Source organism: Bos grunniens, chromosome 14 (genome assembly GCF_055505025.1).
Source record: "Bos grunniens cultivar Pamir isolate PY7600 chromosome 14, Bosgru_T2T1.0, whole genome shotgun sequence".
Lineage (NCBI taxonomy): Eukaryota > Metazoa > Chordata > Mammalia > Artiodactyla > Bovidae > Bos > Bos grunniens.
In genome coordinates, this window is record NC_141178.1 from 60,399,173 (window position 1) to 60,426,272 (window position 27,100).

The 27,100-nt window shown below is 42.1% G+C and overlaps 1 protein-coding gene across 3 annotated transcripts; it reads left to right on the forward strand.

The window, feature by feature from the left end:
* The first annotated feature begins 1,120 nt into the window (after positions 1-1,120).
* TCEA1 (transcription elongation factor A1) lies at positions 1,121-26,685 on the forward strand. Of its 3 annotated transcripts, none has more exons than XM_086336965.1 (10): positions 1,121-1,468; positions 11,117-11,179; positions 12,650-12,755; positions 16,788-16,875; positions 17,756-17,901; positions 19,009-19,065; positions 20,036-20,190; positions 22,314-22,460; positions 23,488-23,559; positions 25,158-26,685. In XM_086336965.1, exons 1-10 carry the CDS (start codon positions 1,406-1,408, stop codon positions 25,164-25,166), a joined length of 906 nt encoding a protein of 301 aa, XP_086193091.1. In that variant the 5' UTR covers positions 1,121-1,405; the 3' UTR covers positions 25,167-26,685. The 3 variants fall into 3 exon arrangements, with proteins under 3 accessions (XP_086193091.1, XP_086193092.1, XP_086193093.1); XM_086336966.1 differs by having other exon boundaries at positions 17,759-17,901; XM_086336967.1 differs by lacking the exon at positions 1,121-1,468 and adding an exon at positions 10,616-10,689.
* The last annotated feature ends 415 nt before the right edge of the window (positions 26,686-27,100 follow it).

A 27,100-nucleotide genomic window follows, 5' to 3' on the forward strand; every position in this document is an offset into this window, starting at 1 on the left:
GGCAAAAGAAAACCACTTTGATACAGAAAGTTTATGAGAAAAAAGAACACTGAAAGAACCATGTTCTTTCAGAAGAAAAAAATGAATTAGAGGAAAGGAGAGATGCAAAGAATGGGCAGAGTGATAAACATCTGGGTAACTCAACAAGCAATGGCTGCATGAATCTAACTAACTTGGGAGCTGAAACAGTTAAAAATGACCTATAAGTCAAGGAACGAGCAAGGAACATGTGAAAACCAAAATTAAAAATACAATACTATTTACCATTTCCCCAAAGAAGAAAGAATACCTAGGTGTATACCTAAGTAGGAATCAAAGATAAAAAGATAATTTTAAAACTAAAATGAAATAAAGAGAAAGGGGCATGGTTCAAATTACTCTTTCGCCCAAAAACCTGAGCTAGAACAATACCTGACATCCTAGGATAGAGGAAACTTTTATGTGGTGAGTTTTGATTAGTGATGGTTAAATTGGGTGTGGGCTATGTCTGCAAACTGCACGAGATGGTAGTCCAGGGTATTAACTGCACAAAGATCTACGGAAGGAGCCTACACTCTCCAGTATTGATTATTTCGATTTTCTACCTCGGTTTTGGGTTGTTAGTCATAACTTTTTACATTTCAACTTCCTCACTTATCTTCAGAGCAGGTGAGACGCCTTCATCAATTTCCTTGATGAGAACGTTACTGTCAACGATTATTCTACTATATTCAAGGTACAACGTCCAACATTCTGAGTCAGGAAACAAACAAGACTGGGTCCCCGTCCTCACGGCGTTTACAAACGACTTCAAAGAGTAAACTCTTACAACGGCCACATCCTTATGATACAACTATCTATTGAGGGGGATGGAGAATCCAATTTCCAGGCAGCGGTCGACGGCGGGGAAAATGCTGGGGTTCTCACCACGTTCCATCCTCCAAAGCCGCCGGGGCTGGGGGACCCCGGGCGGGGTGGGGGGGTCTCTGCGGGCGCCACGGTTAGTGGACGGGAGACCAGCAGACCTTGCGTGCCAGGCACCAGGGGACCGCGGTGGGAAGGGATGGGGCGGGGCCGCAGGGCGCGCGCGCGAAGCCTGGCGGCGCAGCCCGCCCACTTTCACGACAGCCGGCGAAGACTTGCAGCCTGGCGGGCCTGTAGCCCAGCTGGTCTCTGTCGATTGGTGACGCCTGCTCGGCGCGCGCCACTCGATTGGCTCTGCCTGCGGGGGAGGAGCGCCACCGCCTCTGCCCACCACCGCCGCCGCCGCCGCCGCCGCCGCAGCCGCCGCGGGCTCGGTCGGTGAGGAAGCGCCTGGGCACGGCCTGCTGAGGCGCCTAGCAGACGCCTGGGCTGGCCCGCCGCCCGCCAGCTTCGCGCACTTCCCGTCCCACACGGCCGGGAGCGGGGCAGGCCCGCCGGAGCCATGGAGGACGAGGTGATCCGCATTGCCAAGAAGATGGACAAGATGGTGCAGAAGAAGAACGCGGTGAGCGCGGCGGGCGGCGCGGGCCGGAGCGAGGCCGGGAGGCGGGCGGGGACCGGACGCGGGAGCCCGGCGGCCTGGTGGGGCTCGCGGCCCGCGCCGCCCGCCCTCCCTGTGCGACGCCGGCGAGGCCTCGTCCTGGGGCGGGGACCCTCAAGGGAGTCCTGGCCCGCGTCCTGGGGAGAAAGTCCCGGGGGAGGGGTCCTGTCCCGCGTCCTTGGTAGGGGAGGCCTGGGGGGCGAGTTCTGTTCCACGTCGCGGGGAGGGGGTCCCGGGGCGGGAGTCCTAACCTGCGTCCTTGGGAAGGGGTCTTGGGAGCGGTGTCGTGTCCCGCATCACGGAGAGGGGGATCCTGGGGAGGTGTCTTGTCCCGCATCCTGGGGAGGGGTCCCGCGGCGGGAGTCCTATCCCACGTTCTTGGGGGAGGGTTCTGGTGGAGTGGGGTTTTCCGGTCTTACATCTTGGGGAGGGGGTCACGGGACGGGAGGCCTATCCCGCGTCCTTGAGAGGGGTCTTGGGAGGGGTGTCCTGTCCCGCATCGCGGGGAAGGGGCCCTGGGTGGGGTCCTGGGGGGTGTCCTGTCCCACGTCCCGGGGAGGGGGTCCCGGGGCAGGAGTCCTATCCCGTGTTCTTGGCAGAGGGTTCTGGTAGCGGAGGGTGCCCTGTCCCACATCCCGGGCACAGGATTTCTGGGGTGGGGGGCTCCATCCCGCGGCCGAGGGCCCGCTCTGAGCGCCGAGGCCCCTGGGGCCGGTGCAGCCGGTTGAACTTCATCGAGGCGTTTTCACTATAAACTTGACCGTGGCCGAGCCTCGCTGGCTTAGCCCAAGAGTACAGACAACCCTCGCCGTTTGAAAAAATCCGTTCTCGTTTTCCGGGCTCGTTGGCTAAAAACGAAAAAACTTAGAACAGCGGTTTGTCATCTGTTTTAGACACAAAGCTGATAAAGCAAAACGTGAAATTCCCGAATCATTTTTTTTTTTTTTTTGAAAAGGGCTAAACATGCCCTGGATTATCTCAACTGTCCTCCATGTTTGTTTAGCAATTAAAAAGGTAAACGATGCCAGTGTGTTTGGCAAGCTGCTAAACTTTTTTTTTAAGTGGATCTTCTTAGGCAGTAGAGTGCAGAAGGGCTGTGTCTAAGGCACACACCCTGACTAGAGTGTGCTGCCTGGCGGGTTTGCACAAGTGTCGTGGCTGGGCCTCTCTGGGCGCTTTACTGTTGATGCCAGCAGCGTTTTCTGTCACTGATAACATGCTTATGTGGATGTGTTCTCTTGTGGTTTGTATGAGATGTCCCAGTTTCTGCATTTCTGTCCAACCTGCCTCTGCCACGTTCAGTCCCTTGCTTCAGAGCTGTCTGTTGTTCAGTCGCTCAGTCGTGTCTGCTCTTTGCAATCCCATGGACTTCAGCATGCCAGGCTTCCCTGTCCTTCACTGCAAAGCCGTCTTTTTTTCAGCTAAACTGAATTCTCAAACTAACTGGAGAGAGGAAAGGGGTGCTCTGGTTTGTATCGCACTTTAGAGAAAGCACTTTACAAAGCATCTGTGCAGCGGCATTTTGGGACTCCAGACACTGCTGTGCTGCATCCATTTTACAGAGTAAGAAACCAAGTCAGGTCAAGTAGTTCCCCAGCTTCCATGAATTGTCCACCGGATTAAGCCAGGAGCTGAGTGTTCTGCTGGTCTGCATGCCAAAGCAGGAAGCAACCTTAAACACCGAATTCTTCAGGCTTCAAACTTAGTCTCTTCCTCTTTTCCTTTCACAGGTGCATTGCCTAGCATGTGATTTCATAGCCTGTTAATCTGCATTTGCAATTTTGGACTTTTAAAGTATTTCCTGTTTGTTTTCTGTTCTAGACAGTTGCTTTTGCTATTTGTTTTTTCTGTTGATACAGGCCATTCATTGCCTGATGCAAGTGATGAATTCTGGATATTTCATTGGCTGAACATTTCTGTTATTTTGCTTAAATTGGCAAGTTTTTTTCTCTGTCTAGGGAACCCTCAGTTCAGTTCAGTTGCTCAGTCATGTCCGACTCTTTGCAACCCCATGAATCGCAGCACGCCAGGCCTCCCCGTCCGTCACCAACTCCCAGAGTTCACTCAGACTCACATCCATCGAGTCGGTGATGCCATCCAGCCATCCTATCCTCTGTCGTCCCCTTCTCCTCCTGCCCCCAATCCCTCCCAGCATCAGGGTCTTTTCCAATGAGTCAGCTCTTCGCATCAGGTGGCCAAAGTATGGGACTTTCAGCTTCAGCATCAGTCCTTCAAATAGGGAACGCTAGACTCCCACAATAGAAGCGTAACCTAGGGGAAAAGGCTGTTAGTTAGATAATTTTTTTCTCTAACTTGGGCTATAATGTATCCTTTAATCATCTAGTGATGCTTGTGTTTGTTTCCTTGTGATAAATGTTTCCTAAAAATGAGGAATTTCCTAGTGAGCAAGTATTGAGAAGACGAGTTTATGCTTATCTGCAGTTCTCAAATTATAAAGACATAATGCGTCAACAGGAGAATGAGAAGTACCACAAATAAGCCTCAAGTCTCATTTTTCTTCTCAAATCTTCTATTTTTCTAGTAGTACAAAACTTATAAAAGCTTGCTTCCCCTGCCTCCCCCAGCTCCCCGCCAAAGAAAGGTAAAATTGACTGGCTCTTTTACTTTTTTCCTTCTCTCTTTTCCTGTCTGTGTTACAGAAATTCAGATAGGCAGATGAAATAGAGAAAGGGAAACGGTATAAATGACTCTCCCTCCCGGCCCACCAGCAGCCCATGAAAGCTTTTTAAGTTGTTCAGTAATTTAACAGAAGCTGTTCTGGGGAATTGTAGGATTATGATAGATTTGTTTCTCTTTTTCGTGTGTGTGGCTTCCAGATTTTCTCTACAAGCTATTTTTTATATTGTTTTTATACTATGAAAAAGTGAACTTTGCTGAAAAAATAATAGTTGTCCTCTGAATTGAAGTTTAAGTGCCATTGTTAGATAGTGCTTTACTATCATAAGCACAAATCATAGGTGTCACTTTTAAGTAATAATAAAAACAGCTTCCATTTATTGAGCTATTACTCTGAGCTAGGAATTCTTCTCAGTACCTACCTTATCTGATTTATTCCTCAGACAGTTTATTAGGCTAAGCCTTAATCTCTAGTCTAAAAATGAGGAAATTGGGCTTCCCTGTCGGTTCAGTGGCTAAGACTCCATGAGTTTGATCCCTTTGAGGGATCTAAGATCCTACATGCCATGCAGTGCAGCCAAAAAATAAATAAATAAAAATATATTTAAAAAAAATAAAAATGAGGAAATATTTAGGCTCTTGAGTGAATTCTCAAGTCTAATAGCTACCGAGTGGCCAAATGAAGATATGAATCTGAATCTGTTTTTCGTCAAAGCCAGTACCACTATGTTCAAGCATCTACCCCTCCAAGCATCTCTCTAGAAGATCTGGGTCTTGAACCTTGTCTGGGTACATTGGGCAACCAGGGTGTTGCTGTTGTGGGGCAGACAGGTTTCTCTAAATATACCCACAATATCCTGACCCTGGTGCTGCCCAGAATGTTGCCCTGTCTGTGCACTTGATCTTAAACAGGGTGCACTTGGAGGCCATGATGAATCACGTGAATTAGTTCTAAATTTTCAGATATTAGCAGTTTTTTACATAGATTTTCTTTTTCTTGCCATTTTTACTAAATGTCAGTAAGCAAGTCTGTCTCCTAATCTTGGTTCAAATTCTGACTCTTCTGAACTTTAGCTGTTAGGGTCTGAAATGTTTTTTTGGTAGTAAATTGGATACAATTTAGTAAAGATTAGATGAATATAAAACTCTTGGCAGTGCCTAGAATATGAAGGACTGATGCTGAAACTAAAACTGGAATACTTTGGCCACCTGATGCGAAGAGCTGACTCATTGGAAAAGACCCTGATGCTGGGAAAAATTGAAGGTGGGAGAAGAAGGGACAACAGGATGAGATGGTTGGATGGCATCACTGACTCAATGGACATGGGTTTGGGTAGACTCTGGGAGTTGGTGATGGACAGGGAGGCCCAGCATGCTGCAGTCCACAGGGTCTCAAAGAGTAGGACACGACTGAGCAACTGAACTGAACTGAAAAAAATCCTTTTATCTTTGTAAAGGATTTGTAACATTAGACTTAGAGGAATCAAGTGAGAACTTAGAATTTTCAAGTTTGTGGACACATTTAATGAGTGATGTTGAGATTTGTTTATTTTTTTCTTCACTGAAGGCTCAGGGCTGAGTAGAATTAAATTGCAAAGAGAGAAATTGAAATTAGATGTTAGAATCTCCTAGGTGCAGGGATACCTGAAATATGTACATTTCTAAGTCTTAATCTTACCTGGGTTGGGGAAAAAAAAAACTGTGGTTTCCATATCAGGGTTAGATTAATTAGCATAAATCCAAATTTAGAATGACTACACAATCTTTGTGCTGCGATTCATGGGGTCGCAAAGAGTCGGACACGACTGAGCGACTGAACTGAACACAATCTTTTATAACAGCTTTATATAGCTGTACAATACAGTTCACCCTTTAAAGTATACAGTTCAGTGGTTTTTAATATATTCTCAGATTTGTACAACTATCACCACTATCTAATTTTAGAACATTTTCATCACTCCGGATGGAAACTATCCATTAAATAGCCCCTTACATAGTCACCATATCTCCCCCCAACCACTAATCTACGTTCTTTCTCTCTTGATTTGCTTATTCTGAACTTTTCGTGTAAATGGAATCATACAATAAGTGGCCTTTTATTTCTTTCGCTTGGTGTTTTCCAAGTTCGTCTGTGTAACAGCATGTCAATACTATGTTCCTTTGTATTGAATAGCATCCCTTTATTCTGATGGATATATCACATTTTGTTTATTTACTCATCGTTTGATGGACATTTGGGCATTTTCCACTTTTTTACTATCATGAATAATCTAAGAACATTCTTGATCAAGTCTTGGTGTGGACATGTATTTTCATTTCTGTCGGGTATATGCATTTCTGTAGGAGTAGAACTGCCAGATCATCTGATAACTGTGTCTATGTAGCCTTTGGAGGAACTGCCAGATGGTTTTCCAAAGTTGAACTATTATTCTACATTCTCACCAGTAGCATGAGGGTTCAAATTTCACCACATCTTCATCAGTACTTGTTATTATGGCTTTTTCATTATAGCCTTTGTAGTGAGTATAAAGTGGTATCTCATTGTGGTGATTTGCATTTTTCTGATGACTACTGATGAACATTTTTCAGTACTTGGTGCACTGCATATTGGAGAAATGTCTGTTCAGATCCTTTACCCATTTTTTTGATTGAATACTTGTATTACTAAGTTGTGAGAGTTCTTTATATTCTGAATGCTGCTGCTGCTGCTAAGTCACTTCAGTCGTGTGTGACTCTGTGTGACCCCATAGATGGCAGCCCACGAGGCTCCCCTGTCCCTGGGATTCTCCAGGCAAGAACACTGGAGTAGGTTGCCATTTCTTTCTCCAATGCATGAAAGTGGAAAGTGAAAGTGAAGTCTCTCAGTCATGTCCGACTCTTCTCAACCCCATGGACTGCAGCCCACCAGGCTCCTCCGCCCATGGGATTTTCCAGGCAAGAGTACTGGAGTGGGGTGCCACTGCCTTCTCCATTATATTCTGAATACTAGACCCTTATCAGAGATAGGATTTGCATATATTGTCTCTCATTTTGTGGGCTGTTGTTTCACTGTCTTAATAGTGTCTTCTGAAAGATAAAACCTTTTGTTTTTCTGCCTACACTGTGTGACTTGCAGGATCTTAATTACCCAACCAAGGACTGAACCCAGGCCACTCCATGAAAGCACTGAATCTTAACCATTGAACCATCAGGGAATCCCCCAAAGCTTTTAATTTTTATAAAGTTGAATTTATGTATAAATTTTGTATCTTACCAACCATCTCTTATATGTCAGGCACTGTAATTTGATACTTCTTAGGTGTTCTATTACCTCATTTGATCATCCTAACTAAAGTTTAGTGTAATATGCTCATCTACACATGAAGAAGCTGAAGCTTGAAAAAGCAAAGTAACATGCCCAAGATCTGACAATTAAGAATTGACAGAGCCTGGATTTTAATCTAGATCTACCATATACGTGTGTGCTCTTTGTGTTCTGTGTTGCTTCTTCCCTCTTCCTTGAACAGAAGGCCGTTTGGATCCTGTACAGTCTTGAATGTACTGGGTTCTCATCATACCATATTTTATAAAGCACTTCTCTCTGATGACAGGTAGTAGTACCAGGGCTGTAATAAAGTAGTCTGTAGCTGTTTATCTTTTAGCCAGTACTGTGAACTAAATTTGACTCTTGAAGTTGAGGCAGACTCTTTCTTTGTCTTGCATCATTGTCTGTAGGAGATGCTGCAATCAAATAGACTTGACCTTTAGAGGCAGGTGATGATTAGGGACTGTTTAGTAGTGCTGTTTGCTGGAGCTCACACAGAGCAGAACTGCCCCAAGGGTGGGGCTATAGAATGGACAGAGCAGTGACGTAGGCCAGGAAAGTGGGCTCTTGTCCCTTTTCAGTACCCATCAGTATCGCCTCGGGCAAATTACTTACCTTCTCTGAATTCAGGGTTTTGTTTTTTTTTCTTGTTTAATTGAAGGTTTGAAGTGGAGGCTCAAAGATTTCTGCTTATTTTTGGATTTCCTGAGGTCAAAAAGGGTTTCTGTTTTGCCCATTGCTGTGTCCTCAGCACAGCAGAGAGCTTGGCATGTGGTGTAGATGGGTGTTTGTTAAGGGTGAGCATGTCATTTGACAGAACGGGGTAAATCTCACTTTTTCTGGTTAGTAAATCATGTGACCTTGTGCAAGTTTCTTAACTTTTCTGGGCTTTAATTTCCTCATCTGTAAAATGGGGATAATAGGATTCCTGCTTCCATAGGGTTCCTTGTAAAGAAGAAATGAGATACTGTATGCAGCGCTTGGCACATGGTAACCCTCAAAAAAGTTTTTGTCACTGAATTAACATATGATCGTCTCTTTTTTGCCCTTTTCATCCATCCAGATCATCATATTAATAGTTGTTTATTTCCTAAAGAACCTTGATTGAAATACACATCTTATTTCGTTAGAACACACTGTAATTCTGAGAAAGGTCTTACTTTTATCCGATAAGTGTTATTTAACTTTTCCTTCCTTCCATAGCCTATATCTCTAACCCCAGTCTCACCAAAGAGATCCGAGTGAAAAAGGAGAGTGTGATGAAATTAATGCAAATCTTTTGCTTCCTTCTGCTTGAAAAACAGCTTAGACCTTAAGCCACATTGCTGATGTGTTAGAAGAGTCAACTTTATATGCAGCCCAGCTTTATGTAAGAGACCCTGCTTTTTAAGGGACTCTTAGAATTGTGATTATCTTCACTTTTAATTGATCTTAGGTCAGAAATTGTTCAAAAAGACCACAGAGATGTGAGTAGAAGAAAAATATCTCCGGTAGATAAGGATACAGGCAAACAGTCTTGTAATCAAAACCTTCAGAGTCTTTAACATATTTGAGAATTCCAAATTTTCCAGGTTTATAAAGATATTGGTATAGTACAAACATCACATATTTCATAGTATCTTCAGTGGGAGCTGGGCAGTTCCCAGTAATCAGACATAGGCATTTCTATAGTGAAATGTAACATTCACACATTAAGTAGGATAAATAGAACTAAATAGCTGTGTACATTTGTTGAGATTAGATGTTACTGCCAAATGAGTTTATTGAAAATCTATGGGAAATCTTTTGGTTTTTAAAGGATTTTGGTTTGGGGATTTGCAGATACAGGACTGAAGACACTTGCTCACAAAAATGGCATGCATGTAAAAATTCTTGATTAACAATAAATTTAAAGTCAGTGTTTTATTTTTTAACAACTCTAATGTTTTACTATTTTTAGTTGCCTCTAAATAAAAATAAATTATAGAATTTATGATCAGGAGGAATCTCTTAAGAGGTGGATCCTTAAAATCCTTTATAATGACCTATTTCATAATTTCTATTGAACTTGTTTTTAGCTAGGAGGTTCTGGGTTAAATTAAAAGGATGCATCTGTTGCCAGAAGAAAATTTAAAACTGTTTTATTGTTCAGGGCCACATCTGTCAACTTTAAATGGAAGAATTATCTGGCTAGAAACCTTTGCTTGATTTTAAACTTAAAAAATACAGTGATACCATGAGGTTCCATGCTTGTTCCATGCTCTGGGCTTTCTGTTTTCCTAGGGTGTGGTGTGTTTCACTGGTTCATGGAGTGCCTAGTTTTCATATTTTAACATTTCAGAAAGCAGAATGAGTTACACATGTTGCTGGCCAGATGGATGTTGAGATGTACTTTCACAGACAGAACATCCAGCCCAGCATCAACATTGTGGAGCAGGTGTCAATGACTTGGAAGGAAATCTGAGAGTAGTGGGGTGCTCTTGGCCCCGCAAGAAACCAGTGGGAGAAGAGCAGTGGGGTAAAGGCAGCAGGCTTACACACCCAGAGCCCACCCTGGTGCCTGCAGAGAGCTGATGGCTCAGAGCTCTTTTATAGATTGTTTTGTGAAATGTTGTGTTACTAATGTTTTGACACAGCTTTTTGTGGGCTAAAATCAGATATTATGGAATCTGAGTCAATAGGCAATTCATAAGTGTTAGACTCTGAAAAATAGTTTTAGAACCACCACTTTAGCCAGTTTTGATTACACTTTTCTATATGTAAAAGGTAATATGACAAAAATTCCAAGTCTAAAGGAACTGCAAAAGTAAAAAGAAGTGATAAGAAAAGTTTATGATAGTTTAATAGTTTTTTAATTAGTGGTGTGTAGAATAATAATCTGTCCAAATATAGTACATTAGGTCACTGTTAGACTAAATGATATATGATTAATTAAGTTAAATGTATTAAGATGAACTGAACAGAACTGAACTGAAATGTGGTCAGTTGAATGAGTATCATGTTGGAACGTTGGCCACAAGCTGTAGGTGGCACTGTTGCTTCTCATGTAATTCCAGCCCCCTTAGCTGCAGTGCTAAGTCTCATCGTCATCAGCTGCATGGAAGCCTTTGATTCTAGATGGGAATCAGAGCCTTGGCAGAAGATGGGCCTGCGAGCTTAACAGAGACCTCACTTCTGGATTTCCTTTCAGAGTTTGCTTCTTACCATGCAAGAACCAGGTAGACAGCAGTGTCCTTGAGTCTGAGCTGTGAGGTGCAGAGGCATGGTGAGAATTCTAGAGAAGCGGTGCCCCCACCACCAGCACTCTCCCACTCCTGCTTCCATAGCTAATTGCCCTGCATGGAAGTCTGGGGGTATTGTACCACCACAGTGAGAAACATTGCACATTTCAAGTTGGGACACACAAACAAATACTACTGAAAGTAAACTTTCACACGACAACACGTAGGTGCTGGTTATAACCCAATAAATGGATTTTATGATCCTCTAGTGAGTTGCAGCCTGTTTGGAAAACTCTTTGCTCTTTCTTTTTTTCCTCTTTCATCTATGTATCTGTATCTCTATATACCATTCTCCTCACATGAATAAATGACTCTCAGTGAACTGTGGATAGGAAAATATACATTTAAATCTCTGGTTACTCTTTGCTTTACTCTCTGGAGAATTTAGTTTGAAATTATTTTATTTTATAGGCTGGAGCATTGGATTTACTGAAGGAGCTTAAGAATATTCCCATGACCCTGGAACTATTACAGGTATGTGCTAACATATGTCATAATTTTTGAATAGGTAATTGTCATAAAATACTGAAACATCTTCAATACCAATATAAGTTTTTTGTATTTTCCTCTTGTAGTGTAAAACATTATTAACTTGTTTTTGTTTTTTTTAAAGATGGTAACATAAATTATTAATCTACTGAGTTACCATCATAGAAAAATGTTGCCTGCTTTTGAAAGGTTTTCTGCATTCAAGTGCATGCCCCACCGGCTGAGAAGGCAGTGCTTTAGACAAGTTCTAAAGCATTCTAAAGTTCTAACAGTTTTTCTTCACTGAGAAAAGTTCTTAGAACATACTATCTTCTACAAGAAAGAAACCACTTTCTGTGGGAAAAACGTCCCCCACATGCTGATCTTAAACCACCTTGGGGTTTTAGAGTGGTGAGTCCCCTGTGTGTGTCTGCTGTGGAAACTTCCTCTGCTGTGCTCCACTCTCCGAGAGAGAACACAGGGCAGTCCAGTCAGATACATATTCTAGATTCTTCAACAGATGCCCCAAATCTCTTTGTTGAGTACATTGAATAATTTAAAAGGAAATCTTAAGGATCCGTTTATTTCTCAGCTTTAAAGTTTATAGCAGGGCTCCCTTTTGTATCTCACTAACAATTCCTTTTATTTCTTCTATAACCATATTTAGAGAGATTGTCTACTGACAACCTAAATTTACATTAAGTCACCATTTTTTATCTATCATCCATAATTGGCCATCAGAGCCTTTATGTTCTCTGAGCAGTTTGAAGACAGTTGATGTGTGGGAAAAGAGCATGGATTTTGGAGGCAACAGACCTGGATTAAAATCCCAGTTTTGCCATTTAGTAATGGTGTGATGCTGGCCAGGTTATTTATTGACACTTCCAGTCTCTTTATCTTTAAAAATAGGGATGATGATCTCGATTTTAAAGGATCTTGGGACAGTTGATGAATATGGGCGCTCCCAGCACGCCCCTGAGCACGTATGTCCACAAGTTAAGTTGTCTGTATTCTGTGAAGTCCATTTTTAGTATCTGTGATCATGTGCTGGTGTTTAACCTTGTGTGGACGGTAGTATTTGTTTAGGTGTCCTCATAAGGTGCAGCACGTGATGTACATAGTAATCTGTGCAGGAGAATGTGAAGAAGCAAAGTGGGTGTGTGTGTGAGCCCGTGGTTGCATCTGCCTGCCTTGTGTACACACACACTCTTTGTTCTGTTCTCTTGTGAAAGAGACTGACTTCCTCTTACTAGTTGACCAGCCTCACTTCAGTAGCGAGTTAACATGCCTGCAGATCTCGGTGGTGAGACCCTTGATGTGTGTGTCTTAAATCTACAGTCTACTGCTAAAAGAATTCATACAGTTGATGTTTTTTCTGTTCTAAAATGAAGAGGCATCTGGAAAACAAGAAAATCAAACAACGAATTGCCTGAAATAAAATTGCTTGTATACATTTTTTTTGTCATTGCCTTGCAGTCCACAAGAATTGGAATGTCAGTGAATGCTATTCGCAAGCAGAGCACAGATGAAGAAGTTACATCTTTAGCAAAGTCCCTCATCAAATCCTGGAAAAAGTTATTAGGTATCTTCCCTTATATATGTTTATGATCTGGTTTATTCAAACATTGAGTTGTTGAATTTTTTTTTCTTTTAATGAATATAGGTGTTTTGAAATCAGTACTTTATAATCTGGAAGGGGGCTTTAGTCTGACCTTGAGGGTTCTGCTTTTTAAGCTAGTCAGATTTTTTAATACTTATAACTGGATTGCCTCTTTTTCTTTTTTTGCCACTTTATTTTTTAATTGAAGGATAATTGCTTTACAGAGTTTTTTTAATTTCTGTCATACATCAATAAGAATCAGCCATCAGTAGACCCATGTCCCCTCCCTCCCCATCCCACCCTTGTAGATTGTCACAGAGCCCCTGTTTGAGTTCCCCAAGTCATACAGCAAATTCCCATTGGCTATCTATTTTACATATGGTGTTGTAAGTTTCCACATTACTCTCCATACATCTCACCTCCCTCCTCCCCTGGATTGCCTCTTTAAGAAGAAAATTTTTCCCGGAGGGGAAGGTGTCCCACTTTTTGAAAAAAAACTGTTTCTAACTTAGAGAAAATTTTCAAAAATAATAAAAATAATTCACGTGTCATTTTTCTAGGGCATTCATCTTTAATATTTGCCATGTTTCTTTTGTCATAGTCTCTCTTCTCTTTTTATCTTTATGTATATCCTGATGCATACACTTTATTTTTTCCAAACTATTTGAGAATAGGTGGATCTCTTGTCTTTATTTACTCTTTAAAACTTAAGTGTATGTTTTCTTAGAACAAGTTTATTTTCTTATGTAATCCTAATACAGGAAATTCAGGAAATTTAACATTGGTTCAGTTCAGTCGCTCAGTCGTGTCCGACTCTTTGCGACCCCATGAATCGCAGCACAGCAGGCCTCCCTGTCCATCACCAACTCCCGGAGTTCACCCAGACTCATGTCTGTCGAGTCAATGATGCCATCCAGCCATCTCATCCTCTGTCGTCCCCTTCTCCTCCTGCCCCCAATCCCTCCCAGCATCAGAGTCTTTTCCAGTGAGTCAACTCTTCGCGTGAGGTGGCCAAAGTATTGGAGTTTCAGCTTTAGCATCATTCCTTCCAAAGAAATCCCAGGGCTGATCTCCTTCAGAATGGACTGGTTGGATCTCCTTGCAGTCCAAGGGACTCTCAAGAGTCTTCTCCAACACCACAGTTCAAAAGCATCAATTCTTCGGCACTCGGCCTTCTTCACAGTCCAACTCTCACATCCATACATGACCACTGGAAAAACCGTAGCCTTGACTAGACGGATCTTTGTTGGCAAAGTAATGTCTCTGCTTTTCAATATGCTATCTAGGTTGGTCATAACTTTTCTTCCAAGGAGTAAGCGTCTCTTAGGACATGGACTTTTGAAGAACACAGGGCCCCTCCTCCCCTCCCTCTGTTGTTGTGTGTGGGGGGCGTTGTCTGTTTTTGGCCTGCGCAGTGCATGTTGCAGGCTCTTAGTTCCCCAACCAGAGACTGGATCTGGGCCCACTGCAGTGAATGCGCTAAGTCCTAACCACTGGACCGCCATGTTCCCTGTTTGGGCTTCATCTGGCATTTTCTCACTACTAGATCCGGTTTTGCGTCCATAGTTGGGGTATTGCGCATGTGTGTTGTGTCCTTCCGGGGTGTGGTGTACAGAGATAGGACGGTATTATTTCTGAGACCGATCCAAGGTGTACAATGAGTCACTGATGATTTTTCCTTGTGTCTAATAGTTCTGTGGGAATCACTTTAAGACCCTGAAACTATGGTGCTCCCTGTCAGACCTTCCCCCACCCCCATTTGGTATCCCCCGATTACTGCCCAAACCATTCTTTCTGGTAACAGTTGAAAAATTAAGATTTTCTAGTTTTTCTACTTTTTCAGTTTTCATACATTATCATTCTGTAAGAAGAACCCTCTTCTTGCCTCTCAGTTCTTTTTCTGTTGTGAGTGTGGACGCATAGGTTCCTGTTCTGTATAATGGATTATAATCCATTCCTGCTCATATTTTGATATTTATATTGTCCCAGGTTTGACCAGTGGGCACCCCTGCAAACTGGCTTCTGTGTCTCTTTGACAAGCTCCTTGCTTTTTTTTGTTGTTGTTTTTAACCTCTTTCCTGCATTCTGGCACCACGCAACATGCTGGACTTATCTGTCCCAGCCCTGGAACCAGCCATTTCCTGAGCAGTTACCAGCCTCATGTGGAGGAGAAAAGAAAAAAAAGTGAAGCTTTTAATACTTCATAGATAGCAGCAGTAATAATAAAAGACCTATTACATATAAGAGCTTGGAAACTAGGAACCAAAAATTGTAAAGCCTGTGAAATTTAGAAAGTTCAGCCTTAAGAAAACTAACGAAAAAGAGGATCCTGTATTAGATTCCAAACCAGAAAACATTGCCGTTTAGGTGGTTAGCTAGATTTCTGGGAGATTTCCTCTGCTTCTGGTTAGCACAGTTCTGACACTTAAGACACACCGTGTGTGGGCCTGTATTAATGCACTTAGTCCTCCGGGCTGTCCCGCGTGCTCAGGGCTGCTGTAACCCCACTTTGTGCTGAGATAGTCGAGGGGCTGCTGTAACCCCCACTTTGTGCTGAGACAGTCGAGGGACTGAGAGATCAGGTGCCTTGTTTGTGCGCAGTAGGAGCGGTGCTGAGCGGCTGAGCTAGGGTGTGGTCTGAGCCCTCTGTAGTCAGGCTCTGCTGCGTGGCTCACCACCCTCTGCTCAGGTTGGAGTGTTTTTACGACCGTTGCTGCCTCTTACTGCCCTGCCTTCTCAGAGGGCCACCGTAGCGCACACTGCACCATGGCAGCGTTGCTGCTCCCCCACCAGCACTGGACCTTGTTAGACGGTACTGCCTGATTGTATTACCTGTCCCTGGTGGCTTAGATGGTGAAGAATCCGCCTGCAGTGTGGGAGACCTGGGCTTGATCCCAGGGTCAGGAAGATCCCTTGGAGAAGGAAATGGCAACCCACTCCAGTATGCTTGCCTAGAGGATGCCATGGACAGGGGAGCCTGGTAGACTGTACAGTCCATGGCATTGCAGAGAGTCGGACACAATGCATCATGTGACCTTTCTGAAGCCTTCTACTCCCTGTTGCTGTGGGAACACTTCTTGGTCCTTGCTCTGTTCTGAAATGTCATCGCTGATCCGTGCTTTCTTCCTCACGATACCATAGCATCTTCAGGCCTTCCAGGGAATTATAGAGTAAAGGGGACAATACAGTTGGTCTCTGAGAACTGACATGTGTCATGAGGACTGGATTCCCATGATAGTTCTGGAGTTGTGATTGGGACTGTCTTCTGTCAGTCCGTCCCGTCCAGAGTGGCATGTTAGCGTGGGAGCTTAGAGCTGCCTGGGCAGTCCTGCCTCAAGGGTAAATGTTCTTCCGTGTTCTGTACAGAGGGCAGTGGAGAACTGAGTTATTCATGCAGCTCTAGGACTCGGGTAGACCAAACTGGGGTAGTTCACGCAGTGGCTCCAAATATTTCTGAACCCAGCTTCAAAGCTGTTTTGGTTGATATAAACGTGAATGTTTCTTTCCAGTGCTAAACTGTTGCCTTCGTCCAACCTATTTTATGTACTTTTATTTTCCCGTGTCTGATGACTCACTTCTTTTAAGTCTTAAAGCTTATGCTTCATTAGTATTAATAACCTGTATTAGTTTTCAGATTATTTAAGATAGAGGAGATGCTGAGTAGGCCTAACTAATAATCCTGAAGTATATTCTATGAAAATCTTCTTTGTTTACTATCTCTGAAATATTTATTTGTATTTTGAGTACCACCTCAAATTTTTTTACTTCGTGAAAAATTATCAAAACAACATTGTTATATATACTTTGCACTTTAATTTTTTTTAATGTGCAGTGTTTCTTCCATGTACATTTGCTAACAGAATAGCTGCGTAAACTTCATTTACTTGTTAAAAGCTTAGGATTTTATTGTTTTGTTTTTTTTTTTTGCATGATAAATAGCTTGATCACATGTAGTAGTCCTGTTTTTTGTTTTGTTTTAACAAGTGCTGAAACAGGAATTTCATAAATTTTCAGATGGACCATCAACAGATAAAGACTCTGAAGAAAAGAAAAAAGATACTGCAGTTACGTCACAGAATAGCCCTGAAGCAAGAGAGGAAAGGTATTTCACTTCATGGGAGCTTGTGTGTTTTGGGAGACAGGGGTCATGGAGACTTCAGAAAACACAAGACTGACCTCAGAAGGCCTGCGGAGTGGCCGCCGGGCCCATGCAGGCTGTGTGTGGAGGCCGGCTGGGTTACCGGCAAGGGCAAGGGGCTGCCTGCCGGCAGGGAGTAGCAAGTGACGTCAGTGGAGTGAAAGGCAGGATTAGTTTGGCAGAACTAATTGGCGGAAATCTTTACTGTGGTAAAAGTTAACTGAAACCAGTCCGAAAATATTTCAGTAAGAATCTAACACAGCAAGTTAATCAGGAGTGGTTGAAGTGATTAGGTTGACTGGAAGAGTTATTAATTGTTGCAATGGTGTTGATATTTTTAGGGAGAAATTAAGAGATGTTTATATTTTCATGACTCCTCATCCCTGTGGTTTTTATCCTGAGGTGGTGTCTCACGTATAAGCCTCATTGGTTGTCTGATTGGAGCAGGGTTTGCCAGCTTTCTCTCTCTGGTTTTGGTCAAGAGCGATCATAGTCTTTGTGCCCTCCTCTACCCCCTCTGCTCATAACAGATCCCATCTTTTCATGTGCTGTATTGAGGTGTAATGTGTGTTTTCTGTATTAAAAATATTGTTTAACGTTTAAAAGGAGGATCAAGGTTAAAAAAATAAAAGACTTGTCTCATCTTTACTAAAAGTTTTAACTTCTTTTTAATCTATCTACAGGCAGGTTTTTTCTTTTTCCATTTAAGAGTCACTGGAATACTATTTCATTTATTTAGGCCCAGAATTACTGTTTTTAGAGAGTAATGGTAATGATACTCACTTTAAGAGAGTTTTCCTGACTTCTTTTTTTGTGTGTCTGTGTGTGTGTGTGTATATTCCAGCAGCTCCAGTGGCAACATGAGCAGCAGAAAGGACGAGACCAATGCCCGGGACACGTACGTCTCATCTTTTCCTCGGGCGCCGAGCACTTCTGATTCTGTGCGGTTAAAGTGCAGGGAGATGCTCGCTGCTGCTCTCCGAACAGGAGGTAAATGTCGTTGCTCAGTCCCTTGACCAAGGCCACTGCTGCCCTGTCCACCTCATTTCATCCTCTGGGTGGGATCCCGATGGCTGCTGCCCCTCACCGCCCAGCCCAGGGAGAGGCTGTTGTGCTGGGCGTTACTGAGAGCAGAGAGGCGCAGGCATCCAGGCCTCTGCTTATTACGTGTGATTCTCAGAAACAATAGGTTCCTTCCTTCTGGTGAATGTTCCCCTGAGTCGTACTCATTTAAACTCTTTTTCACAATCCTTTTTCTCCTTATGTTTAATCTGCAAACTCAGTATCCCCCCCTCAGATTGAGAGTTAATGATACCATATTATTGTCCTGTTGTTAAATGTTACTATGACATACAATAAGTTTTATATTCATAATTTCATTTCCTACTTTTTTAAGTGAGAAAGAGATCTTGGTTTATATATGGGAGCTTTAATTTAATTTAGGGGTATTCATTCCTATGTAAAACTTTGGCTTTAAAGTTTCATATATAGGAATATGTATTTACTGTCTTCTAAAAATGCATCCTTTTCTATTATACTGAGCCCTAGTTAGTATGACCTATTTTTCTTCTTACTCTGCCTTTTCTTTACTCTGTTTCCTTTATTATCTCTTTATGTATATTTTCTTGTTTCTTTCTAGTTTTTTTTGTTCCTTCTGTCACTTTGAACGTTTGCTTAGAAGTCTTCTGAGTGTGTCCATATATGTGATTGGCCAATGAAATGAATGGTTTATTTGCATGGAAGCCTGAGGCAGGAAGGAGACAAGACAGTTCTTTGCATAAGTTTCTCTGCTGTCTGTGGGAACAGCCAGAATTTCTGGAGTTGTGAAATGAGGGGTTGCCTGCTGGATACATGACTCCCCGACTCCTGAGGGATAAGACATCATCCATGCAGGAGCCCTGTGGACACTAGCTGAATCCAGAGGAGGAGCCGAGGAAGTCACAAAGAAGACCAGATTCTAAGGAAACTATACTGAAAGGATTCTTTGTACAGGGCAAGTGGGGTTGAAGAAATAGGAATACAGTTTAATTGGCTCTGTACTGAAATTTTCTTTTAATATGTTGTAATCATTCATTCATGACACTTCTCTGTGTTTAGATGACTATATCGCCATTGGAGCTGACGAGGAAGAATTGGGATCTCAGATTGAGGAAGATATCCTTTGCGTGTATATTCATATTGGTGTCAAGAACCCAGTAGATTATTTTTTCTTCCTGTAAAGAATAGAAAATCTTATATTTTCTGTCTTGATTGTTTTGGTGGGAAAGGGGAAGGCTGTCTGCGACATGTTGTTCTTGTTGTCCTGTTATGCAAAAGTAAGATACATAATGGTGACAGTGCTTTTATTTTTCTGCCTTGCACATTGAGACCGTAACGTCTCACGGACACGTGCTAGCGAGTGTAAAGTGGGGTCTCACCTTGTGGGGGTGGGGGGGGCCTCAGCAAAGCATAGAAATCCCCTGAGCTCGTCGTCCTGTGCGTTCACACTGGGTGCCTCAGAAAGAGCTCTGGTGGGGGAGAGCGAGTCTTGCACATGGGTCCAGGGAGCAGGACTATCTGGTGACAGATGACAGTGTACCGCAGGCCTGTCCTGGCAGAGGGGTGGCTGCTCTAGGGCTGGGCCCCTGCTGGAGCCCGTCCTATTGAGAAAAACCGACTGCTAACCTGGCTTCTTGCTGAGCCGGAAGGAGATGAACCTCCAGGCCACTGCAAACTGTCTTCCGAACCTTCTTCTATCAGAAGGCCCTCAAGGGAGCTCTGTGGTCTTTTTGAGGCTTTTAGGATCCTTGGCGGAATGCAGATTTGGGCCAGGGAAAGCATGTATAAATTCAGGCTCTTTTTCTAAAGTTTTCTCACTCAGATTGAATACCTGAGTTACATTTTAAACCCTTTTAATCTGTGTCACTTGGCATTAAACATTGAGAAAGTATTGCTCATTCATAGCATAAAATCACTATTTTTTGCCAGGTACTGATCAGGAAATCAGGCAGAAACAGTGCCTTATTAATTTAATCTGAATTGGAAATACTGCTTAGAAATTTCAGGAATTCTTATCATGGCAGAATAGGAAAAAAATGATCTTAGGACCTTTATAATTTAATCTTTTTCCTTAATGGCCTAGTACCTATCTATCAAGAAATAAGGAACACAGACATGAAATACAAAAATAGAGTACGAAGTAGGATATCAAATCTTAAGGATGCCAAAAATCCAAATTTAAGGAAAAACGTGCTGTGTGGGAACATTCCTCCTGACTTGTTTGCTAGAATGACAGCAGAGGTGAGTGTATTTGAATAGAACATTTCTGTGATGGTATTCCATGATGTCAAGTGTAAAGTCTGTTTAAATCATGAAGTACTGAATAAATACTACATCTGTAATAACTATCCTAATACATTTTTGTACACACTATATACAGTATACTAGATAAGAACGTAAGGTGATTGTTAGCATCAGTACTTTGTCCCTTTCATAACTGTACCATGATCTTTGAGTGGTTGCCTTATTAAATTATTGTCAAAAAATAAAAATGTTATTTATTGTAGATTCATGTAGAATCAGAATTAAATTTCTAATTGCAAACAGACTTTGTAACCTCTAAGCTCTTTTCTTGGTTAAATACTATAAGATTGGCTACATCTTATTGACCATCCTTATATTTATTTAGAAAGTGATGGAGAAAATGAAATTCATTGTTTGCTTTTTTTAGATGTAGCTATTCATAGATACAAGCTGAAGTGTGTCTACAGTCTCACTGTCTTACTGAGCATCCAAGTGAATTTGTCTTTCTATATAACTAATGAAAACTGTTATATTTTTAAGATTCATTTTTTAAAACCTCATTAGGATAATTTTAAACTTTCACGAAGTACAGAGCATAGTGTAATGAAGTCCCATCTACCCATCACCTAAGCTTCAAGTATATTAAGTAATTTGTCACTTGTTTATTATCTATCCCTTCTTTGTTTCTTTCTTTTCCCCTGAATTATTTTCAAGCAAATTCCAGACATTATATCTTTCCACCTCTCTATCCTTGAGAGAAATCTGTAAAAATCTGACATTCTTATGTAACTACACTGTCATCACTGCATCCAGCAAGTCTAATGATGATTCCTTGGTGTATCTGATATCTGGTTTATAGTCATTGTATGTTCCTGGTTGTACATTTACTTTGTATCAGGATCCGAAGTCTAGATGTCACCCTAAGCTTGGTCTCTTAAGACTGTGTATAAACATAGTTAAGTCTCCTTTTCCAGCCCCCTTTTCTTCCATGACGTTGACCTATTGAAGAAACTGGTTTATCTCTTGTGTATCTCACACTGAATTGCCCGTTTCTTCCTCATTACACTAATTTTTCTGTCTCCATTCTTTTCTGTGAACTGGAAGCTAGTTTTGTAGGCTTAGATTATATGCAGGTTTAACTTTCCCTGCACAAATGCTTCATCAGTGGTCCTTCTTACTTCATACTACATCACCTCAGGAGACATGTATCTTGTTCTCTTTGGTGTGGAAATTTATCAGGGATTTGTGTACGGACAGTCTCATCCCTTCTCTGTGAGGTTCTCCACTGGCCTTTCACCTATGTATTCACCCACTGATGATCCTTGCCTGAACTGGTGATGTCATTAGGAGTTGCAAAACAGATTTCTAGAATTGGGAAAGTCCTTTCACCTTTCTTAGCTAGACTTCTTTGATAAAGGAGCACTTGCCCTGAGTTTAAGGCCATTGGTTAGGATAGGAAAGGCAGGTGAGTGTGTAATTCTTCCCTTTGGTTAACAGTTGTCAGAAGGAGTGGTTGGTGCCCCACTAACCGCCAATGGGGGCCTTTGTTGCCATTTTTGCACGTGTTTGTGCTCTACTTTTTTAAGTGTCGTTACGGACTTGTGACTTTATTTATCCAGTGGGTTGGTCTTTTCAGTGATTTATCATGATGGCTGAAGAAATTATCTTCTGTCTGGTCAATGGAGCTCTGTAACATAGCCCCTCTGTCCAGTGATGAGCTCACAGTGGTCAGGCAGCTCCCATGCTTCCTGGCACAAGAAGATACTCTGCCTGTCTTGTGCATTTCTTGACTCAAAACTGGAACCAGACATTCCTCTGAGGCCCCTGGTTCCTTTTCTGGCAGAGGAGGTGGGTGCAGTAGTAGAGACCATGGTCTGGATACGCTCATCACTATCGGATTGCATTAGATGCAGTTTTCACATACAGACTTCTGAGTGTTTGGGAAAAATGTAAGAGTAAACAAACTGATGAGTCCTTTGAGGAAAAATACGATATTTCACTTTCAAAACTTTAAACGTTGATTTTGATCCTGTTGTTGTTTAACTATTGGAGCATAAACAGCATTCTGCATGTGTATAGAAGGTGCCTGTAACTGGGTGGTATTGCTGTCCTTGTGATAGGAGATGGCTAGTGATGAGCTCAAAGAGATGCGGAAAAACTTGACCAAAGAAGCCATCAGAGAGCATCAGATGGCCAAGACAGGCGGAACCCAGACGGACTTGTTCACATGCGGCAAATGTAAAAAGAAGAACTGCACTTACACACAGGTTTGTGACTGTTAAGACTCACTTTCATACTAAGAGGCTTACAACTCCCGTTTCAAGACAAATATCAACTTATTTTCAGTTAGCTGGATTTGTTAGTATTAAGAATGTATCCTTATACTTGAGATCTCTCTCAAAACATATCAAAATAACTTTGTGTTTCTAGTTACAGTCTTATATTAGAGCAGATGTCAAGTTCCTCAGTCACAGAGGATGGGTAAAGGCTCTTGTTGCTGTCTGACTTTTAGAAAGGTTTTGGCAGTTTTTGTCAGAATGAAGTATTTGTAATTTTTATGTTTTTACGAATTTGTAAGAAAACTGGGAGGTCTTTTAATTAGTATTTCTGTGCTTCTTAGTTAATGATGAAAATTTTTCATATTTGTTAGCCATTTATCAGTAGTATATATTAGATTCACCTGGCTTAGACAGTAAAGCATCTGCCTACACTGTGGGAGACCTGGGTTTGATTGCTGGGTCGGAAGATCCCCTGGAGAAGGAAATGGCAACCTACTCCAGTATTCTTGCCTGGAAAACCCCACGGACTGAGGAGCCTGGTAGGCTACAGTCCATGGGGTCGCAAAGAGTTGGACACGACTGAGTGACTTCACTTCACTTCTGTTGGTAGTATAATGTGCAAGTTTGGATGATTTTCCCACTTATCTGGGATAAAGATGAGAAGACAAGGACTTTTGTTTGGAAATGTGTGTTCTTTCCTTATTATTTTGCTAATTTGTTAATAGCTTGTTTTGGACTGTTACATATTTTATTGTGCTACCATTGTAGTTCATGTAGGATATTCTAATTTAGGTTGGATTTTTCTGTGTAGTCGCTCAGTTGTGTCCAACTCTTTGCAACCCCATAGACTGTAGCCTACCAGGCCCCTCTGTCCATGGGATTTTCCAGGCAATAGTACTAGAGTGGATTGCCATTTCCTTCTCTAGGGGATCTTCCCAACCCAGGGCGCAAACCCGGGTCTTCCGCATTCTAGATAGATGCTTTAAGCAGTGTTTTTCACCCAACTTTGCCATAGGTACAAACACGGAGTGCTGATGAACCCATGACAACGTTTGTCGTCTGCAACGAGTGTGGAAACCGGTGGAAGGTAGGGAGCCTGGGGGTGTCCCGTTTCACCCGGCTGTGTTGGGGTGGTTTCTCCCTGGGGTGCTTATACCGGCTCTTCTCTGGGGGCTGTCCCGTGTGTCCCATGCTCACCCTGCCCCATGCTGGGGAGGCCAAGGCTGGCGTCTGTCGTGGATCACACTGTTTGGTACTCTGCTAGAACTAGACGGTGACTTCGGACACTGCCCTCTGCGTGGTCTTGGTGCAGGAGTCACAAGGCCGGATCTTAGAGGTGTAGCTCCTGTGTCGCCATCCTGTGCGCACGCTGTCCTTTCAGGTGCTCCCATGCTTGTTCTTCCGGAACACGTACACGGGTGTATGGTTGCATAAATGTTTATTCTGGAAAAACTACTGTACCTCTTTGAAATCCAGCCCACTGGTTTCAGTGTTTATTCTAGGAAATCCGGATGAGCACTGCCATGATCTGGTAGGCTTCTCACGAAGCCTTCTTTTGTGTTGCCTGTGTTCTCCTAAATTAGCCCCACGCAGGCAAATAATGTTACATGAATGATTCATTCTTCAGTGATTTCTGTGAGCCACAGAAACATCACACCTAAAACAGAGGTGGGGACACTAGGAGTGTGTGGCTGGGGGCTCCCACAGGAGGAAGGTGGGCTTTGGAGCCAGACATGCTTTGGGCTCCTTTGCCCCTTACTGTTGCTGAACTGTGATATTCTCACAGACAAATATAAATAAGGCCCACAGTACAGGTCATGCTGAGTAGTAGAAATGATAGATTTAAAAGTGCCTGGTCATTGTTGATGCTCCAAAAATGCTTTCTATTTGTGATTAGTTTTGTGTGTGTGTGTGAAAATTCTACAAGCTTCTTTTCAAGTTATTCTTACCTTAGACGTTTCCTTACTTTAAAACAGTCACAGAGGTTAAAGCATTTCCTGAAATCAGAAGTGAACAAAAAAGACAGTGGGAGGAGGGCTCTAGCAGTGTTCCAGGGGTGAGGCCAGCACCCGTTTCGTTACACACAGCGATTCTGTTCTTGGGCCTGGAGGTTATGGTGCTGACAATGTCTTCATGGCTTGAAGCAGCGTCTCCTGTCTGGAGCTGGCAGTTTCTTTAACTGGTCTACGGGATAGATGTTCATGCTGTTCAATCCTGTTGGGCAAACTTGTTTTTTCCAGTGCTCTCCTGGATTTGTTTAGCATCATGAGGAGGAGGAAGACTGGTTGTATCATAGTTTGTATTGAATACAGGCAGTTTGCTGCAAAGTGCTGACATAGTTCCTGTTGGATTTAAGAAAATTCAATGTAATGTAGAAAGCTGATGCCTATGGTGGCTTACTCTGGAAGTTCAAATTTGGAATTAATTTTTTTAACCTAAGAATTAAGGAGAGAAGTGCTTAATAAGAAAATATTTTATATTATTTCTTTATGTATGCTTAGCAGTTCTAAATTGGAGGAGTCAAACACAATATAGGTGACTGTTCACGTCTGGAAAATACAACATTTTTTAAAAATGCCTCTTTCTTTAGCAGTGTCATGTGTATGCTGTGTTGAACAGGGGAAGGAGGTACACCCCATTGTCTGTATTTAAAGGTCTCACAAAATATTTCTTCTTTTTTGACAGTTCTGTTGAGTTGGAAGCATTGGCAAAACATCTGGACCATTAAGAAGATGGATTTTGTAATTAGCTTTAAGACTAGGTCAACTAGCTAGTTTTCCTGCAAATCAGATTTTTAAAGTAACTTGCCTCCCTTGGGTTAGTCTCTGGTTTTGACATAGTGTCCCTTCCTTAAATGCCTTGTGTAGTTTCAGGTCAGTAGGGAGACCACATAATGGAATCTGTTTCAAAACTTTTTTTTTTTTTTTTTCATTTTTTATAAACTTTTGGCAGTTAATTTTTACCTTTTTTTTTTCTTCTTAAAAGAAAATGTAACAACTTTTTTACAATATAAAACATACACAGTAGAATGTTACTCTTCTCAGTTAACACACAAGTGGAAATTACATTTTTTTCCCCTATATTGGCATGTACCTGCAAATATTAAAAAAGGATGAGGCAGTGTAATTATAAGTTTATCAGACATGGTGTGTATTCAAGTAATACTTGACCAGCTTATCTAAATTGTATATAATATTTGAACTAGCATATGAAATTGATTTTAATTATTCTGTTCACAAGTCTGGGATAATTAGATATTATTTTGCATTTGTAACTAACTGTGATCCTCATTTCTTGTAATTTCTTGTACATGTGTATTACTTGTTCTTAATAGATTTGGCTTTTGGAAATATGACTTGACTTTGTTGAAATCAGTTTGGTTTGTTGTTTATTTACCTGTTTGACTTTGTAGTATATTTTAGTTTTGCAGAACACTGTCATAATTTGGTATGCTTTTCATAAATCCCAGACAGGCAAAGAGTGGAAAGTTTGGGCCATTTTTTCCTTTTGTAGGAAGACACACTGGGAGGAAGATGTTAGCATTTTAGAATAGTGTGGTTCCTGTGAACAGTTCCTGACTTGATTTTGATTTGGAAATCTGTCCTGACTGAGGACTTTAAGGCTTATATAGATCATTAAGCTGTGGTCTTTCCATATGGAGACTGATGGAGCACATTTCTGTCCTGACTGACTTGCTGCCTCTGTTACACAGGAGGTAAGGCTGAGGGACAGAGGAGTGTGTGGGCTATAACACGGCCCACGTTTATGGGACGGACCTTGCAGTTAAGTGTGTGTCATCTGCTTGGTTGAGAATAAGGAAGGATGATCTCACGCTGGCTGTAGCACATCTTGAATCCCCAGTTACGAGGAACACATCTCATCCTGCTCCATCTCCACTCTCCGATCCCTAAGGAAAGACTTCAGCACCAGCTTATACGCCCCGCGCCCCCCGCCCTTCCTCACTGCTCACCGCAGGTCAGTTTGATGCAGTAGAGAAAACATCCAGAAGTCCACAAGAAGACCCCACATGTAAGAATTGGCCACTGGTGCCATCCCACCTCCACTTTGTCAGGTCACAGAGTAACCTTTTATCACTTGGAAAATAACATGAATTTTTGAAAGAATGAGTGTAAGAAGATTAAAATAGTCCCACTTTTAAGTGAGCCATTTTTAAATTTGTAATTCAATAAAGTTTCTTGTTATTAAACATGTATCACATTTTGTCATTTTATTTTGATATCTGTACTTGCTTTATTTTTTATTTAAAAAGTTCTGATTAAAAAAAAATAAAAAGTAGAAAATGGTAAAAAAAAAAAAAAAAAAAGTTCTCCTTTCCCAACTATTAAGGTGTTTTTAAAGCGCAGTTTTAACTAATGGTTGCCTGGTTGTAGGTATGAAGGGACTGGTGCAGAGCACATTTGTTGTCTCCTCCCTGGACCCCGGAGAGGGATGCAGGCTGGTTCAGAGCAGAGTGCATGTGTGCATCCTGTGTGTGCACTCAGTGTGATGTGAAAAGCCAAACAGGGAGTCTTAGACTGGAGAACGCCAGCTAGTTATAAAGTAACCGGAAGTAAACAGTTCTCAAGGGTAATATCTTATAATGTCTATTTCTAGGACAAAGCAACTGT

What these genes read in the sequence shown, in the direction of transcription:
- TCEA1 (XM_086336965.1), top strand. Translation starts at nt 1,406, where the DNA reads ATGGAGGACGAGGTGATCCGCATTGCCAAGAAGATGGACAAGATGGTG. An exon ending in TGGTGCAGAAGAAGAACGCG is followed by an intron (nt 1,469 to 11,116) that starts GTGAGCGCGGCG and finishes TTTATTTTATAG; the next exon opens with GCTGGAGCATTGGATTTACT. An exon ending in TGCTGCTCTCCGAACAGGAG is followed by an intron (nt 17,902 to 19,008) that starts GTAAATGTCGTT and finishes CTCTGTGTTTAG; the next exon opens with ATGACTATATCGCCATTGGA.